Raw genomic sequence first — 20,319 nt, 5'->3', positions numbered from 1 at the left:
AGTTGTAGATTACTCTGATATGAGTCTTGGAGGCCAGGTGTTGTGATATATGAAGAAAAATATACATTTAGCTAAATAGTATATCAATTTTACTATTGCTCACACTTACGGTCAAATACAACCATAAGTATTGAACTTTGATGTATAGTAACTCATCCCGTACCATCTGACAACCGGAGACTTGAGAAGAAGTGTGATTGTGTCTCAAACATGCAATTTTCACCTGGCAGACAAAAATATTCGACTTGCATTGAAGCAGGGACCTGAGCCATATCTACGTGGCTTTAGCACACATTTTGTACTCTAATGGTGTGTTATACATTTGAACAATGAATTTTTCACCAGATCCCTGCCTGCTACCCTGATGAATATCATAGTATTATGCAAACTGTATCTGCCGAATCAGCTTTGGGTCTCAGTTTCAAAACACTGCTTTTATCAGAACGTATGTTTATTTACAGCGTATAGCATGAGGGCAATGACTCAACACACTTCAGTTCATATGTAGCCGATTGAAGATAAGCTAATTACAGCGCTGGCACTAGACAAGCTATTTCTTACTGTAATACAGTATCCCTCAGTGCATTGTGCTCAACACAGTGTTTAAAATGATTTGTTTTGAATGGAAGTTTCCCAAACCGGAAGTGCCACCCATAACTCAAAACGCAGTAGACTCGTCAGGAATAAGGTGGATACAAAATTACAAAACGCATGTGACAGCCTGATATTTCATACAAATACCTCTGTTATTAGAGCTCAGTTCAGCCTTTCAGATCAAATCTGCCTTCACTAAATATTTGACCCTTGCCCTAAATTGTTTTACCTGGTTTGAGTTTTACTCATATGAAACTTCAAGCATCTGTTACCTATAAATAAGAGAAATAAACTAGCTGTCAGCATGTGAAAGCTGCACTAGTGTGCTCCATATTCTGTCTCTTTATAAAGACAGAATATGCGAATAAAGTGGCATGTGGTCTTGTCACAGGGGCCCCGGGTCACGTTTCCCATGTGATGCCTCTTATTCCAGAGTTTTCCATGTGGCTGAGGTTTTCTGACCGAGCGTTTCCCCTTCGACGAGAGTTTCCACCTCCGGATCCTCTGGAACGCCACATGTGATCATAATATTACAAGAGGCTTATGGTCTCAGCACACGCCTGTGCAAGGTGTCCACAATCCCTCATGCCTACAGGACCCCTGGGAGAGCGACAATGCCAAAGCTAGGCTTTCTAATGTCCCAGAACAGCTGCAGTTTTTAAGGTTTCAAACTATGTTGTATTATTATTTAAAGCTTCTTGCTCTAAAGACGTGGCTTTCTGTCAGCTTTTTCCATAAACATCTAAAATGACAGTGAGGTAGAGAGTGTGTAAAGTGAATGAGTGTAAACTTGAAAATGAAAACCAAACATGTCTGGGATTTTGTGTTACACATATGAACTAAATTATGAAGAGTGAGGCACTGGAGATGCTTTCTGCTGCTGTACATGAGTTTGACAAGATTTATTTATTTTATTTTTTTCAAGTATGAGTTTGAACATTTCCTAAATCTTTCATTGTTTAGCAATGAACTCATTGGTTTAGCCAGAAGTTGACATGCTGCTCAAATAAACAGAGAAATATTCTGAAAGTGCCAAAGACTCAAGATGTCAATCTACCAATATAGTGGACTGAAACTGGTATATGAGAATGCATTTTGACAGAAGACCATACACATCCGCTCCCACACACTTCTTAAAAGCCTTTGTCATAGCGTACTAAAGCAGTGACTTAATACAGCACTGCTGATATGTGTTTGTACTGGCGCTGTATTCGTGATCTCATCTGTAAACTAGACGTTCATGGAACATTTATTGTTTTAATCTCTGCTGTGTTGCATCATCTTTCTGCAATAACACGTTCGCTCATGTCTAGTCAACAATTTGGGGACTTTTGGTCCATTTCACTCCACGCCCAGTGTTCTGTCCACTCCAGAGCGGATGAGAGCCCAGACACACAAATACAGCTCATCCAGTGACTCAGAGACAAACACATGACTGCACACTTATGGACACAGTCATAATAAAACTGGGTGATTTAACCCCACTGTGTTTGAAAGCAACACAGAATGATGCATCTGTTATATGAGGTTAAAGAAGAAGCATTTTTCGGATCGTTACAGGGAACAGTTTCTAAAATAACAGATGCCAGTAAATTGAAGTATTCTTTCAAAATATGTTCCCTACACTTTAAACATATGAATTCTTGTTCCAGGGTTAACATGACATTAACAGTGAGGCACTTTTGTAGCATCATGGTCTTTATGCTTTTGTTATCTGCTCTCTCTCAGGTCCTCATAACCGTGTGTCGAGGTGTCCTCCTAATGAACATCAGTGTCTGGGATCAGACTTGTGTGTTCACATGAGCAAGCTGTGTAACGGCGTCCCCGACTGCACTGATGGAGGAGACGAGGGGCCGCACTGCAGAGGTAATGACTACAAACATTGCTCGGTTATTTATTGCTACATATAATTGTTATATGCTATATATAAATATTACTAGCATGAATAATATCAGTCTTTCTGTGGAAAATAAAGCTTGGGGCATGAAACAGATACTAGTTGAACTTGTAAATTTCAAATTTCCATTGAAATAAACCATAGGCCAAACAGCAAAAAATATATTTTAATAGATTTACCAGTAAAAACATCATACAAGATAAATGTACTTAATGAGAAGAACTGCATGAGACATTAAGGATACATTTCCAGTGCAAGCTTATACTATGCCCTTAAAGTATATGTTTTTCACAAAAAGAATATGCCAATATTTTCCCTACTCTGTTACACACTGAAAGGTGTCGCATGTCTCTCGCATAGCATCTGGTCACCATAAACTGCCCCGTCAATCATCTAGTCACAGTGAACATCCTCATATACACACTCCACATTTCTAAGAAAAGAAGTAGCAGGCTGATCTGCCAGATGTGGGTCTTTTTTGTGGAGAACTCTCTTCGTGTTTTTGTGTACAAGTGAATAAAAAAGTTAATAGCCTAACAAAACACCTGTATCTAAATCTCACTAATCAACTTCCCTAAAGCTGGGTGGGCTCTATCAAAATCTGGGCCTTTATCACACCTGCTCGTGGAAACTAGCCATGCTTCAGTCAGAACTTCTGATAAAAAGTTGTTGATGCTCACAAGGCTTGAAAACATTAGAGAGGTATCTGTGAAGAGTTTGGTGTCCATCAGGTAGATAGTTGGAAGAAATTCACCGCCATTCCTGCCAAAAAGTCCAACCATCCATGAGCGAGATGTATAATATTTCAGAAGATCTACGGGCGTCTCTTGCATTGGCTTCTTGTGCACAGCAGGATACTCCAGCAAGGAGGAAGCCACTTCTCTCCAAGAAGAACACTATTGCCTGTCTAAAGTTGGCCAAATACCACAAGGATAAGCCAGGCGACTACTGGAAGTATTGATTTGTTAATGAATGAGTCCAAAGTAAAACAGTTTGCTTAAGAAATATTACATTTGGCAAAACCAACATGCTGCATTCAATAACAGCAACCACATCCTAACGGTAAAGCACGGGGATGGCGGTATAATTATGTTGTTTGTTTAAATATTTGCTTTCCTGCCTCTGGACCAGGACAGATTTCCATCACTGATGAAACTTTGTTATCTGAGAAAAATACACTTGTGAAGGAGTAAGTAGGGATGCCCAAAACAAATAAATAAATAAATGTTGAAATATGTAAGACATAGGTTATTCATTGAATCATTCATTCAACAAATTTGTTTAATTCATTCATGTACAAAACTGCCTTTATGAGTGAGTCTCTGTATGATTCACTTAACCGATGTCAGAAACGCTCATCTATTCTGGAATGAAACACCACTGTTGTGTGTTTTTCAGTAGTTAGTCATTGGTTGATCTCTCAGTTGGAACTATTTCTGTTGGCAAATCGAAAATAAGCAATAACTTTCAATTTTGTGTCTGAAACGTAAGTTACTCAATATTAAGTTCTTGTTTATTGAACTGTTGAACTGAACCAATATCACACTAGCAATCATGCTGTTTGTTGGAAAATTTGCTGATTTCCCCCTAAAATGTACAATGTTTTATGCCACATATGCAGTAGTTATAAAGATTTTTAAGATCTGATCTCAATGTAGTTCAAATAGTGTATACAAGGAAAGGAAAATTATTAATGGGTTTTCATATGCGATTAACCTTGATTTATGTTTTGTCTATTTTAGCTTCACCCCCATATGCACACACACAGATAGTCTTTAGTGGGTAAACTCTAGTGAAGTGACACAAACCTGTCTGGACATGAACACACAGGCGGGGTGACGGAAGACAATAAACCAGAACATAACACCCTAGACAAACTGTTTTAGTTATGTAAATTAACGTGATTTAAATAATGAGTTGGTATGTCATAAAACTATATTCCATTGTATTTCCTTACCCTAAATCTTGATGGTAGGCCTATAATAATTATTTATATTTTCATTATTCATTTTGTTTTTATGTATCCATGTGTGTTTATGACCTATCCATAAATTAAGGAAAGAAGGTCATATACAGTCCCCTCCAAAAGTATTGAAACAGTAAAGACAAAATTGCTCTGTTGGCTGTGGAGTTGTTACATGTTGGGTTTTTTTGTGACTGTTCCATGTCGGGTTTTCTGTTTTCCCCTGTGTCCTAGTTCAGTTTAATTAGTCATTGTGTGCACCTGTCCATCCTCGTTATCTGTCCCTTTATAAGTTCCTGTGTTAGTATGTCTGATTGTCGGTTATTGTTGCTATTATTGATGTGTGTGCACTCCCCTGTTTGTATCTGCTCCTGGAATCCTGATTAAAAGAAGGACTATTTTCTATGCTCGTCGTGCGCTCTTTGCTCCGCACCACACCCGTAACATAATAACCGACCAAAACAGCAAGTTTGCGGCGTTTTTCCCCCGTTTTATTTTCCCGGTTTTTGCCAAGTTTTTTATTTTTTATTATGGATCCCGCTGCCCTCGTCATCCTGCTGGAGCAGGGGGACCGCTCTCTCGAGGACCACACCGAGGATTTTTTGTTCCTGGCCAACTTAACACACTTCCCGGACTACTGCCTCTGCACGTTCTACAAAGCTGGACTTAACATCACCACACGGCGGCAGTTGTCCGGGGACGGCCCTCGAGAGAGCCTCGCCGCCTTTATCGAGTGGGTGCTGGTGTCTTGCAATTCGCAACTCACCGTGGACCTCGCAGAGAATGACACCAGCCCCACTCGGGACCCAGCGCCCAGTCCACTACCACCCCGCAGCGCGGAGCTGCCCAAGCCCACCGCAGACGGAGAGCCAGAGCCTGCCGCGGTCGTTGAGCCATCGCCATCAGGAGCGACAGAGCTGCCGATCGTCCCGGAGCCCGAGCCCCAAACGTCTGACCAGGTGCGAGAGCCGGCAGTGCATCCGACGGTGGAGAAAGCTGTGGAGATCGCGGGGGCGATGGAACGCCCCGCCCACGGCGCCACCGCTGAGGGTGAGCATGAACTGGACCTGGGAAACCTCATTAACTTTCACACTGACACAATCATCCTGAAGCCAGCTCCTGTATTGGATTTCTGGGAAATTATCCCACCCGACCTCCCTCTCCCACCGCCTCTCATTGATCTAGTTCCTACTCCAACACCCTCATCACTGGAGTTCGTCAGCCCCTCTGCTCACCCTCAGCACACCATCTGTGACGTGGGCTCGCCGCGGGTCTGCCGACCTCCAGCTCTGTTGGCGTTGAGTCTGGAGGATCCCTCGTCTCCGCCCTCAGCCTCCGAGACCCAGACTCCGCCTCAGTCCGGCGACCCTGCGGCTCCACCATGCCTTCAAGCTCCCTCGGCTCCACCGGATCCCGTCTGTCCACCAGCTCCACCGGGCTCCCTCGTCCTTCCGGCTCCGCATTGGTCAGTCGTCCCCCTACCTGCACCTCAGGACTACTCTCCTTGGGCTGCGCCCCGTCCCTTCGTCCCTCCGGCTCCGTTGGGCTCCTCCTTCCCTCCTGCTCCACCTATGTCCTCTGTCGCTCCGGCTCCGCCGCGGCCTTCCGGATCTCCGCCTGCGCCGAGGTCGCCGAAGACATCTGCTCTGCCTTGGACCTCCGGATCTTCGGCGTCACCCTGGCTCTTCGGCTCTCCGTCTCCACCTCGGGCTCCACCTCCACCTGCTCCGCCGCCGTGGGTCGGTCCCATGGAGTCGGCGGTCACTCCTCCACCATGGCTCCTCCCTCCGTCGGCTCCCCCGTGGGCCACCATCCTGACTGTGGCCTGGGTCGTCATCTGGCTCCTCCTGTTCCTGGCTCCCCCTTGGCTCCTCCCACCCTCCACTCCCCCATGGACTTATTGTTTGGACTCCATGTCTTGTCTCTGTCACCCTCCTGTTCCACATCCTCCTCCAGAACCCCCACCCGCCCTCCTCAGTTGTTACGTTACGGCGTGAGGCCACGCCTTGCGGGGAGGGGCGATATGTTACATGTTGGGTTTTTTTGTGACTGTTCCATGTCGGGTTTTCTGTTTTCCCCTGTGTCCTAGTTCAGTTTAATTAGTCATTGTGTGCACCTGTCCATCCTCGTTATCTGTCCCTTTATAAGTTCCTGTGTTAGTATGTCTGATTGTCGGTTATTGTTGCTATTATTGATGTGTGTGCACTCCCCTGTTTGTATCTGCTCCTGGAATCCTGATTAAAAGAAGGACTATTTTCTATGCTCGTCGTGCGCTCTTTGCTCCGCACCACACCCGTAACAGGAGTCAAGACATCTGCAAATATGATTAAAAGATGAATATGAGACAAAACTACAGAATGCCACATTTTATTATTAGCCATTTCAACACATATGTTTTACCAAATAAAAAGAACAGCACTTTTAGAGTTCATCCCACTCATCGATGTGAGCATAAGTATTGGGACAGTTGAACATAAGGCAGATATAAAAGATTAAAAGCTATTATTTAGTTGCAGATCCCTTGCACACAATCACAGCAGTGAGTCTGTGACCCATAGACATCACCAGACTCTTGCTCTCATCTTTTGAAATGCTTTTCCCAGCCTTTAATGCAGCCAATTCCAATCGTTGCTTGTTTTGGGGAGTTTCTGCCTTTACTCTCCTCTTCAGCTGGAGAAATTCATGTTCAATCAGATTTAAATCTGGAGATTGACTTGGGCAATCTAATACTTTCCATTTCTTTGCTCTTATAAATTCCTTGACTGAACTAGCAGGGTGTTTTGGGTCATTGTCCTGATGCAATATGAAGCACTTCCCAATGAATCTGGTGGCATTTTCTTGAATATTGGTAGGCAAGATGGTTTTGTACCCTTCCAAATTCATTCTGCTACTGTCATCATACATTAAGTCATCAGTAAAGTTGAGAGGGCCTGTTCCAGAGACAGCCATGCATGGCCATGACACCACCTCCACCATGCTTTACAGATGAGGCTGTATGCTTGGGATCATTTGCAGTTCCCTTTTTCTTTCTCTCCACATTTTTGCTTTCCCATCACTTAGATAAAGGTTCATCTTTGTCTCATCGGTCCATAAACACAGTTCAAAACTCTTCTGGCTCACCTTTGAGCTTTTTTGCCAACTCTAATCTTGCCTTTCTATTTTTGGTGCTGGTCAGAAGACCCTCTCCTTCGTCTTCATCCTGGTTTGTGTGTGTCATCATCGAATGCAAGATTCAGAATACAGAAGTAATGGATATAACTGATACGACACATTCCCTGCTTTTAATATCTGAAGAATTAATGCAACAGGACACAGCTGATCACTTAGAAAGACCTGTGAGGCAACTGCTCCAATACTTATGCTCACATCAGATAGAGGGATGAAACTCTAAAAGTGCTGAACTTCTTAGCTGCTAAAACATCTATGTGTTGAAACGGCTAATAATAAAATGTGACATTCTGTAGTTCTGTCTCATATTCATCTTTTAATCATATTTGTAAATGTCTTGACTCCACAGCCAACAGAGCAATTTTGTCTTTACTGTTCCAATACTTTGGAGGGCACTGTATGCACTGGAAGTGCAGTAGTTTGAACAAGAGAGTTTGTAAGCAAAATATGTCCTTTTGTGGGCAGTACAGCTATAATACAACACACATCAACATTTCCATAACATTACATTTGGTGTGTATTGAAAAGGTTCACAAACAATGTCTATGTTGATAATCTCCACCTTCTACTACTAATTTGCCGATAAATATCCTTGCCATGTTATAGTTTCCAGCATATTACACCTTATCTGATATTAATAGCAATCATTATGTCTCAGCATGGTATAGCTAACTTACATGACATTATTTTAAAACAATTGCAGTCAAAAAAACAATGACATATGTACAAGCTGATAAGTCATACTTTTAGATATTCGTCTATCGATATTTAGGGATTTTTAATGCGTGTAAAAAACGATGGGTTAAGCCATCAACAAAACAATGCAAGCCAAAACGAAACAATCCTCCTCCGCGAGTTACTTGTAATTTTATGTTTTTACATTTATTTTTGTGTAACACACATTTTTCCACAGTCCCACTCCACATACCTGTAGCTTTATGCCGTGTCCAGTTTTACCAGAGGGATTGCTTGAGATTTTGTTATTGCCTGTTTATTCGCTGATGTTGATATATCAGAGCTGCTGATTTTCTCTCTTAACTCCAGCCTCAGCCACAGGTCTGTCTGAGGAGATAAAAGAAATATATGGGTGAAATATCTTTTAAAAAAATATTTACTCTTAAAAATGGTGATCCAGGAGCATGAGAGATGAGTGCAGACAGTCCTTGTAATGTTTGTGTGGCTGTATGTAATGATGCTGGAAAGCACTTTGGTCAATGGCAGTTGTTTTAAAAGTGCTATAAAATTAAATTTGTATTGTTGTATTGTATTGTAATGCACACACACATCTCAATAATCACCTTCTGTGTGAATAAGTATTAATGTTAATAGATCATTTCGAGTGACAACCGTTGCATTTCTCAGTATGCACTTACGTCTTTAAAGTCCTGCACAATTGCAAACTCTAGTATGTAATGGCCACTTTTCATGACCTAATAAAATGGATTGATAATATAATTTCATATTGTTTCTACATTATGAGTAGTTTGTAAACCGCAGTTGTGCAGTAGCTTCGCAGCGCTGTCCAATGGCAGAAGCAGTGCATTTAAACTTCCTCCCTCCATAAAATGCATTTTCTCCAAATTTGAATTGTTTGATTATCAAATTCGTGATTTGGAAACACGCTATTAGCTCTGCACAGCTTCATGTATGAGGACATGTGTCACTTTAGATATCAATATAGAGTCAGTCATTGAAACTGAAGACTATGCGATTTGACCTTAAACCTTGAGGAACAGTAAATCTATGTCAACAGTTCAGTGGTCAGCAGAAGGCGCATTAGTCTGGAACAGACATTACTGGCTCAGAGTTTGATGTTTGAAGCCTCAGTATGTTACAGACTAAAATGCAGCTTAAAAAATCATTTCCCCAATGTGATATTTTCATAACTTAGCGTGGAAAAAACACCTTTAGAGTGATATGATTTGTTAATAGAACAATTGGTTGACCAACATGGGCTTTTTGATTTAACATTTATTCATTTGACAGATACTTTTTTTAATCAAAGCTAATGTATGAAACAGTTTGACAATATTCACATCATTTGGAAATCAAAATTCTGATATTGGCATTAGTGCTGTGTACGGTTTGAGCATGAGGAACATTTTTCATTTTGGTGGATAGGCTATATAGCGGTATATAGAGAACAAAATGACCAAAATCTGATATATGGACATTTACCTACACAAATTTTGTGTCATCATGTATGTGAAAGGTGAAGCACAGAACTATTTCGCTTCATTTTGAGATGTAACTTTTGTGAAAAGCATTAACCCATCAGAGTATTTGTTTGAAATGTGAAGTTAAGGCAAACCTCTCAAGGATTAGCAATGTAGAAATTACTTCACATGCTCAACGTTGCATGCTTACACTCATCCACACACATATCTACACGAAAATCAAAACACACACTCACATACTTTATGCTATGATTGTATATCGACACAGAATAAGTGTTGTTAGCCCTGTCCCAAAACCTAGTGAGCTACCTCACTGCTTACTACCAACACAGGCAGTTGTCTGTTAAGGCAGCATCCCAAATGAAACGGAACCTCAAAAGTGACTGATTTGGAAACCTGTTGATAGGCAGCAGCTCCACTTGACACACAAATATAGAGCTCACTGTTTTTTGGACTAAACATATGATTGCACTGACAAATCCACTAAGGCTGTCTACATAAGGAGCTGTTAGCATATTAGCTTAGCTGCTGTGAGCTGTTGATGCAGTTCATCTAGAGGCTCATTTGCTCATCTGACTGAACGCTCTTGTTTTCAGCATCCCCTGAGTTCTGGGACAGGTGTGTGTGTGTGTGTGTGTGTGTGTTGTTAAAATCACTCCTGTTCACTGTCTGCTGAGGTACTAGGTGCTGTTATTTCATTTCAGTCAGTCTGTGGCTTGTCAAATCGGTCAAAGATGCCATTTTGTGGAAAACAGGATTTTTCTTTCTGTGTTTAAATAAAATACTTTAAAGTTTTGTGCAGGCATACTCATACTCAACATTCATAGCCAAATACTCTAGTCCAACCAGACCATTTGTTAAAACCATGGGCTTATAGCCCACATTTACAACACCCATTTAGTGTTCATCTTATCTTTGTTTATGAAAAGTCTGGGCCTAAAAAGTAGGACCTAATATACCGTGTTAATATGATGATATGTATCGATTTTTACATATGTTTTACATGTATTTTGAATTATGCATTGCATTGTGTTGTGTTATGAGGTAAATGGAAATGTCCATAAACCTAATGGATAATATCCTGGCAGTAAATTACCAGTACTATTTCTGTTTTTCTACAGATTTCTTTTTTCTTACCATGCTGATAAACTACAATGGCACATTGTTACAGTATAGAAGTCTTAAAGGTGCAGTAGGTACAGCCTGGTTAATTCTAAGACATCTTTAGTTAAAAAGAGATCCAAGTTCACTTCACCAGGAACAAATAGATTTTTATTTTTCCAAATACCTAAAGAAGTCTTTATAAATTTTATGCATAGTTAAATGTTTTGCATATTTGAAATGGGGAAAAAATGTGGCGGATAAAACAAAAAATATAACATGAAATACAAAAGTGCACTTTGGTGAATATACTGTATATTAGATGTTAGCTTGATTTCAGTGCCTTTAGTCTAGCATGTACTGCGTTGTCATTTAGTATGTGATGAAAATCTGTTACTACATTAAGTAAAAACAAAACTCATGAGATTTTGTATATCATATTCTTTTATTTGATACACGTCATTTGCTTTTCAGACACATGTAAAATATTTGTTTTGTTGTTATTTTGAACTTTGCGGTCGTCATGAAGTCTCTGTAGTGAGTGTTGGTGGGCAGTGTGTCAGTCTGTTTGGTAATATATTGCTGTGTTTGACCTCTAGCCGTCCTCTGCTCTGATCTCTGTAGAACTGGCGCTCAACTGTACTCTCACTGGTTGCCAGGACAACTGTGCTGTCACACGCACCGGCCCCATGTGCTACTGCAAGAGCGGCTACGAGATCAGCCAAGATGGAAAGACCTGTAAAGGTCGGTTGCATTTACACACACTTTCATGAATGCAAAAATATAGACTTACAGCTGAGAGAGATAGTGGATTATTTTAATTGTATGAGTATAATCAATATGAATACTTAAAAAGATGAACTACAGCATATAATCTAAAACGTAGAATTTTAAATCAGGTATCTTGTAAGGAAAAAGTACAGTCAGCTGGCCATTGTCACAAAATATTTTTCCTATTAGGCCATTTTTAGCATATTAGATTTTTTTTTTAATATTATGACAGTCTGATTATACATTATTGTACTGCATGGCTATTGAACAAATAATTACATAAATGTACAATTATTTTATTGTTTAATATCAGCTAACATAAGCAAATTACTTGATGCTTATGTAATGCCACCCTGGTTTCATTTGTTAATAATGGTTAACTAAATTAGTTGAGGTGAACTAATTATGAACAATACTTCTAAAGCATTTTTTCCCTTAGTGTCCAGTAAAAATGTCCACATATCCCTAAAACAAGTTTGTTTAACCCTATTTAGACCATTAGCAATTTTTTCTTGTACTACTTGCATTGTAAATCTAGTATATGATTAAGTTATGTTACTACATTGAGTAAAAACTTATGAGACGTCCTGTATCATATGCTATCATTTGCTATATTTCATTTGCTTTTAGATTCCTTTTTTAAATCTGCAGTCTTCTTCTCTTTTGGGAGTGTTAGCTAAAATATCTAAGACAAATCTCTTTATCTATACTAACATTTTTTTGCTTCTCTGAAAGTAATTTTTAAAGGTGCTTAAATATTTCATTAGAAAACAGGGCAAAACATGATATATACTGTACATTAATCTTTTAGTGTGTCTGTGTGGGTTCAGATTTTGATGAGTGTACAGTGTACGGCACCTGCAGTCAGACGTGCACAAACACAGACGGCTCGTACACCTGCTCCTGCGTGGAAGGTTATCTAGTTCAACCTGACAACCGCTCCTGCAAGGCCAAGAATGGTAAGACAAACATAACAGTCCAAGATAAGCTTCTCCATTTCTGTTTCCCTCACATATATGTATCCGCATCAGCCAACACTTTAATTAATTATTATTGGCTGAACTGTTATTATATTTGAGATGAACCAGATGTCTTCCTCTTGCTGTAGTGCCTGTGGATCGTCTCCCTGTCTTACTGATCGCAAACTCTCAGAACATCCAGATCACGTCTCTGAGTGGCTCCAGCAGTCCATCACTCTACATAAGCACAAAACAGACCACAGCTATGGACTTCCTGTACGCGCAGGAAACAGTATGCTGGATCAATGTGGGCGACTCCCCCGCAGGCACACGACTGAAGTGCGCTAAGATAACAGGACTCAAGAGCTTCACAGATGAGAGAACCATCAACATCTCCCTCAGCTTACACCGTAAGTCACGCTGCGCTGATTTCACAAACACACACACACACACAAACTACATTTCTCACTCAGGGTTGTTATAATTAAGGAAATTCATGCAAATCTTGGAGACGTTGCCACAGTTCTTCTGGATTTAGTCTGTCTTAGTTTGTTCTGTTTCTTCATGTCATTCCAGACAGACTGGATGATGATGATGAAATGGAAACTGATATTTCCTACTGACACACTACAGCAAAATATAGAAATAACTGACTTAAAACCATTTTTTAGCTGCTGAAAATACTAGTGTTCTAATAATTTTGGCCACACCACTGTATACCATAAACATACCATAAACATACCAATCCCATGCCGTAAGACCATATTTGATGTGCCCTGTCTTTTTGTACTTTTAAGTAGGGATGCACAGTATTATCGGAATGATATCGGAATTGGCCGATAATGGCTTAAAATGTAAACACCGGCATTGGCCCGATATGAACAATTATTTTTATTATTTCTGGTTATGAAACTGAAATACAAGGAGCTCCAAAAGATTTTCAGAATCTCTCTCTGCAACTCTTTTGCATTAGACCTACAAAATTCTTTATCTCACCCGAGTTTACACGCCACGTTTTGGTAACGGTACGGCTCGCTTGGAACCTCGGCTGAGGTGGTACTAAAAAAAGTACCAGGTACCAGATACTGTACCCAGTGGAAAACCCCCTAAAAGTGTACCGTTCTGAACTGTACCGTGCTGTACTATGCAGTGGAAAAGCGCCATAAGATGCTGCATCAACAATGATGCTATGGGAACACCTTCAGCATGTGCCAGTGTTTGAAGCATGTGTGCTGTGCAAACATGCCAATGAAATTGGCTGACAATAGTCACATGACATGCCGGCAATGCCATAAAAGGGCATCTACGTCATGGAATCCACAGATTATAATTGTCTGAAGGAAGTCGTGCAGACGTGCCTGAAGTATGGCAACATGACGCAGCATCTTGCTTAACCGACATGCATAACCGAGACGTTTCCCATCAAAGTGGACATTCTACGCTGCGTCGATGATGATGCTTTGGGACCGTTAATACCCACTGCTCCACACTGAACAAATGCCTACCCACTGTGTTGTATAAGTTGAACAAATGAGACTGGCCGTGATTAAAAATGCCATACTTTGCACCTAGTGATCAGGAGCAGTAGGCCCAAGGCTTGACATCAGCATCTTAACCCAAGCTAGCCAGCCCTTACCCAGGTTTGAAGTCATCCAAGTGTACCGTAACTGTTATGCCCTGAAAAAAGGGGAAGACAACTTTGTTATCCAAACCTGTTATCCCACCTCTCAACCTCTGGTACGAGCTCCAAGGGCAAACCTAATGAAAGTGAAAGCATATACCTTATGTGATGGAGGTTACCCTCCAGGACCCTCACAAGGAAAAATGCCTTAAAACGATTTAGATTACAATGTCTTTATGTACTTTTAGGGATGCATGATATAATCAGAACGATATCGGAATCATTCAGAATCATTCAAACACCCATTCCCATGATCTAAAATTGCCTTGTGAGTCACCAGATGCAACAGTCTCCGTAGCCATATAGGTAGGAGACATCCCAGGAGAGAAAGCACACCAGCATCTACAAGCATCACCACTAGGTGGATGCCAAAAGAAAGGGAAAGCTGGCACAAGTTGCCTATCCTCCCAATTGCTTCAAAGGCACATCACAACAGCCTCTACCTTTCCCAACAGCAAGAATGTGGCCTGAATATATAGTTTGGAAACTCTCTGTAAAGAATATCTCCATAACATACCACCTCAGCCTGGAAAAAAATACTGCAGGGATGGGAATAAGAGGGAGAATGCGAGCGCTAAATTCGGCTGCATCCTCAAACAGCATAACGGCTGCGAGAGTAATAACAATAACAGGGAGAGCAACGCTCAAACTCAATCTGTCAAAGTGACATGGGAGAGAGCCACGCTAAACCTCAACCAGTACATATAATCATATAATCAACCAGCATATATAAATATACTGTTTATAATGCTGTGAGCAAAATAGGGAGAGAGAACAGCTCAACCTCAACCGAAATATGTAATCATATACCAACCAGCATATAAATCTATATGCAATGCTATGAAAAATGAGAAATAACAGGAGAGAGCGTTGCTCAATCTCGACCAGCATACATTATGTTGTATTGGATATTGACTATTAGCATATAAATCCATGTAGGCATATTGAACAGGCTACCACTTTTATTATTCTGATGCTATGTAAACTATAACTATAATTCATATTATATAAATAATACAGCACACCTGTTAAATGTGTAAAAACCTACAATATGGTATAATACTGTGTGGCATAGTAAACATAAGCACAGGCTCACAGACTTGACATTTATGGATTTATAAATAAATGCACGTAACTTCATAAGTAGGCTACAAAATTTGCTTCAGTGAAAATTAATCATTTAAAATACAGTGTTTTTTATTCCACCGACTGCGGCCGTCAATTATCACCCATTAGCAAGGCAAAGCTGACTGCTATTTGCGAAAATGCGCTTGTGTTCGCTTGATAGCTTATGGTTAAAGTGCCCTCAGTGGGCAAAAGCTGCAAATGCGGTACCTGAAATGGTAAAAAGCTCATTCTAGGTGAGTACCATCTGTATATATTTACAGTGCAATCAGAAAGTTCAGACCCCCTTCACTTTTTTCAATTTTGTTATGTTGCAGCATGATACTACAATTGTTTAAAATCTTCTTTTTTTCCCTCAATCATCCATCTACACTCCGTACTTCATAATGACAAAGTAAAAACAGAATTTTAGAAATGTCTGCAAAATTATTAAAAAGAAAAAAACTGAAATATCACTTTTACATAAGTATTCAACAAGTACTCAGTACATAGTTAAAGCACCTTTTGCAGCAATTACAGCCTTGAGTCTTTTTGGGTATGAAGCAACAAGCTTTGCACACCTGGATTGGGGGATTTTCTGCCAGTTTTCTTTGCAAATATTCTCAAGCTCTGTCATGTTGGATGGGGACTGTGGGTGGACAGCCATTTTGAGGTCTCTCCAGTGATGTCCGATAGGGTTCAAGACAGGGCTCTGGCTGGGCCACTCTAGGACATTCACAGATTTGTCCCTAAGCCACTCTTGTGTTGCCTTGGCTATGTGCTTAGGGTGAACCTTTGTCCCAGTGCGAGGTCCTGAGTGCTGTGGAACGGGTTTTAATTGAGGATAGCTCTGTACTTTGCTCCATTCAGCTTTCCCTCAATCCTGGCCAGCTTCCCAGTCCCTGCTGCTGAAAAACACCAACACAGCATGAGCCTGCTACCAGCACACTTTATTTTTGGGATGGTCCTCTGCAGGTGATGAGCAGAGCTGGCTTCCTTCAAACATGATTCATAGAATTGAGGTTCATCGGACCAGAGAATCTTGTTTCTCAGAGTCTGAGGGTCCTTTAGGTGCAGTTTTGCAAATTCCAAGTGTGTTTTCATGTGTCTTCACTGAGGAGAGGATTGAGTTTGGCCACACCGCCATAAAGCCCAGATCGGTGGAGTGTTGCAGTGATGTTTGTCCTTCTGTTCATTTCTCCCATCTGCATATATGATCACGAAGCTCAACTAGAGTGACCATCAGGTTCCAAATATTTTTTATTTGTGAACTGATAATATCCAATTATAGCGCAATGGAGGCATTGCCTCCTCTCACATGACTTTCCCCCATTCATCTAAATGAGCCTCCAGAAAAGTCCCCGCATGCTTTAGGGTCTCTGCTTTAAGTCTATGGACCGAAGGGAGGCAAGCCTCCGCTGTAACTTTACCTGCGGGTGTCGCTGTTTGACAGCGTTACTTTATAAAAAACGAGTGACTTTTATACTTTTAATGCCATATTTAGTAATCTTTGCGATTTATGTTTGTAATATCGATTATTTTCCCATCTCAATTTTTTGAGGAGACACTGCCTCCCTTGCCTCCTCGGAGGAAATGCCCCTGCTTTATGTGCAAAGCTGTGAGAATGAGAAATAATGTGTAAAATGGAGAAAATAATGCTCAACTTCACACAGCACATAAGTCATAGCCTGAATGAGTGTACACCTAAATACTGTATACATCAGGACGGTGCGTTTGGTGCGGCCGCACTTTTTGGGACTGCTTTAGAGTGGTATAAATCACCTAATTTGGGCGCCTTAGAATCCCCCCTCTGACCCTGTAGCTAGCCCAAGCAGGGTCAGAATGAGAGTGCCACTACTCATGCCCTGCCTCCGAGAAACTGGGACTCCAGGCAGCGATTTTGGGGGAAGCCCAAGAAGGATTTTAGAGACATCATTATGGAGAAGAGAACCTTTTTCCCTTCTCCTTCCCTGTAACCCATTTTCTGAGCTATGTTGGGAACAAGAAGTTGTTAAACAGTTACATTTATCAGGAGTTGCGGAATACTCAAAGAAGTGGGATATATTACAGATGATGTTTAACGATGTTAAGTTATTTGAGTTTGAGTGAATGCTGATCGAGATGGAGTGGTGCTCTCTCCCTCTTAGTTCTCACAGCATGCACGCATATCAGGGCAGTCCCAAGCTGGCACCGGGCCCCCCTTAGTCCATTAATGATATTACATTCCTTGGGTGGGGTTCGTAGTCCCCCTAAGTCCGTTTGAGATCACGTTCCGGAAACTGGAGAACCAGAAAGTTCAGCCACAGATTCCACTGCATAGCCACCATAGCTCAGAGAGAACGGCAAATGAGCCGCTTGCTTTGTGGCACGGAGGGCAAGGTTTATGGTGTGGCTGAGCTCCTGGAGTCATACCCTTGCCTTGTCTTTATCAAGGGCCTTCAACAGGTTGGCTTGGTAAGCTTGCAACACTGCTAGGATGTGCATTTCTCCACCAGCCTGGCCGGCCGCCGTGTATACTTTGCCTACCAGCCGAGGTTGTTCTTGGCACAGCTTGGAAGGCAAAACGATAGTCTTTAGTATGGTTGCTGTGCCAGGAGCTAGATAGCCTGTGAGCATTTCCTCCTCCTGGGGCAACCTCACATACCAGTGTTCACTTATCTTCTTGATGTTAGCATAATCAGATGAAGGGGGAGTGAACAAATGGGCCGAAAAAGTTTATTCCATGACTTCATGATCTCATCGGGTGAGACTCACGGGAGGAGGAGGTTTATGACCCGTGAGGAACCACTCATCCAGCTTACCTGATGGTTCCTCTCTCTTGTAGAGTCATAACCTCTAACAACTCTTCGTATTTGGGGATCTGGGTGGAGGCGAGCTTGCTGACATCTGTCTGTACTCCAGATGGATCCAACAAAATGCTGTCAGCCAGAGTGGGAAGAAGCTGGAGAGCATGCTTCCTGATCCGGCATGAGAGCGTCATCACTAGCGAGCGAAGCTTGAGATAGGGACAAGCCTGTCCCAAGCTACTCAGCCAACTCCACCTGCCACTTTCATGACCACAGCCGCAGTAGTGCGACCCAATCTGCAGGGTGTAGACACCTGGCTTCCGTCCCCCCTAAACAGTGCCATACGTAAACAGGACAGCCAGCTCCCTCAAGGGCTGACCGTGTATGCTTCACTCAAAGGCAGATAATACTTATGGCGTGGACAAGGTGGCACACATCTCCAAAATCTTTTCTCACCCTCCATTCTTATTATTTCAAGGGACAAATTTAAATTATTAGAAATGGCCTATGGTAGTCCACACACATGCTAAACTAACAGTTTCCTGAAGACAAAGAAATCTGGAGATTCCATGACGTAGGTACCCTTTTATGGTATTGCCAGCACAACATGTGACTACCCTCAGCCGATTGTATTGGTGTGTTTGCACATGTGCTTTAAACACCAGCCCATAGCATCATTAAAACACACCGTAGAAGTTCAACTTCGATGAAGTTTGATGAAAAAGAACAAAAGTGAACATTCTGCTAAACCTCCCCTGGTGTTTAATGGAAGAAAGTCAGAATGGTTTGGAATGACACAAGGTTGAGTAAATATTAAAAAAATTTGGTGAACTATCCTTGTAAATATTTGGTTTCTGTCCTATATTTGTATCATTGTGTAGTTCACAGTATTGTAAAATAGTTTTTTAGTGAAAACATTGAGATTTTGTCTGCAGCTAGCTGGAAATATTTACAGTATTAATCATCAGTCTGAGCATTAGCATGAAGACAGCTCAAAGAGTGTGCGTGTTCAGTCCTCTTGCAGACAGACTCTTCACATTGCAAAGAGACATTAAAAGAGACAGAATTTTCCTTTCATTCTTTCTGCTAACGTCAGAGAGGGAGAATGAAATAGAGTATTATAGAGCAATGTGTGTCTCTCTCTCTCTGTGTAGGCCAGACTATTTGTCACATACCCATGATGCCTGCTGTGTGACTGAACTGCTGTCAGTTTTACCATCTATTCTCAAGAACAATGCATTTTGGCCCTTTTTTATAGCATTTCAGGATGAACACTTACTAGACTGAAGCAACTTTGGTTTACATTATTACATTACATCATGACATTATCCAATCATATTTTTTGTACATGAAAAATTGGACAAATGTCAGTATAAAATATGATTCATCAGGCATTTGAGGAACAATTGTTTGTTCGTCTCTCAGTCATCATTGTATTGTATTGTATTGTATGTTCAAATACTATCTTACTAAGACAATTTTGAGAGATGTAGATCAACAACTTATATTTATGATCTGCTATACTGTTACAAAGATCTCATTGATTTACAGTTACAAGTTCATCTTGAAAAGCAGTGATCAATGCTGCTTTCCATGGGCATTACTAGTGCAATAAATGCATCACTGACCTATATGGTGCACTGCTACTTCAGCACATTTAGCAGCTAGCTGAACTGGACTGCAGGTGGTTAATGAATAAGATACCTTTTTTTCACACAGAAATTCCATGCACAAGAGTGGCACAACTGTTTAGATAATTCACCTCTGAGTTCTATGAAATGATGTAATGAATGAAAGAGAGCAGAGTTCTGAGAAATAGATTGAACAATTTAATAGGGAATAGAACAGAACAAGTTTGTATTGTTTGGGAAATAACCAGAAACTGAGATTGAAAAATAGTTACACCATCAGAAATAGAAAGATGACCTGTGTTCCATATGCAAAAACATTTCATATGCAAAGATGTTATCATGTCACCCAGTCATAGATCTTAAAGGAGACCCGCCCATTTATTAAATGGTGTTTTAATCAGAGGGAAAAAATAAAAATGGCCTTTATTTCTAATTGATGGAATTTTTTCATGTAAAAATCTTACAATTTAAGTGCAATTTAGGAAAC

At 40.9% G+C, this 20,319-nt stretch overlaps 1 protein-coding gene across 1 annotated transcript in view; it reads left to right on the top strand.

Annotated features, from left to right (window-relative positions):
* LOC306856767 (low-density lipoprotein receptor-related protein 1-like) overlaps window positions 1–20,319 on the top strand; it is a 171,897-nt gene that overhangs the window by 29,543 nt on the left and 122,035 nt on the right. The window contains exons 3-6 of the mRNA XM_079396210.1: window positions 2,323–2,460; window positions 11,525–11,644; window positions 12,502–12,630; window positions 12,780–13,040. Of these exons, the coding sequence (XP_079252336.1) occupies window positions 2,323–2,460; window positions 11,525–11,644; window positions 12,502–12,630; window positions 12,780–13,040 (648 nt within the window). The remainder of the gene's footprint in view (window positions 1–2,322; window positions 2,461–11,524; window positions 11,645–12,501; window positions 12,631–12,779; window positions 13,041–20,319) is intronic.

The sequence above is a fragment of the Barbus barbus genome, assembly GCF_936440315.1.
Source record: "Barbus barbus genome assembly, chromosome: 37".
In the NCBI taxonomy this organism is placed as follows: Eukaryota; Metazoa; Chordata; class Actinopteri; order Cypriniformes; family Cyprinidae; genus Barbus; species Barbus barbus.
This window is presented reverse-complemented; position numbering and strand designations above follow the sequence as displayed.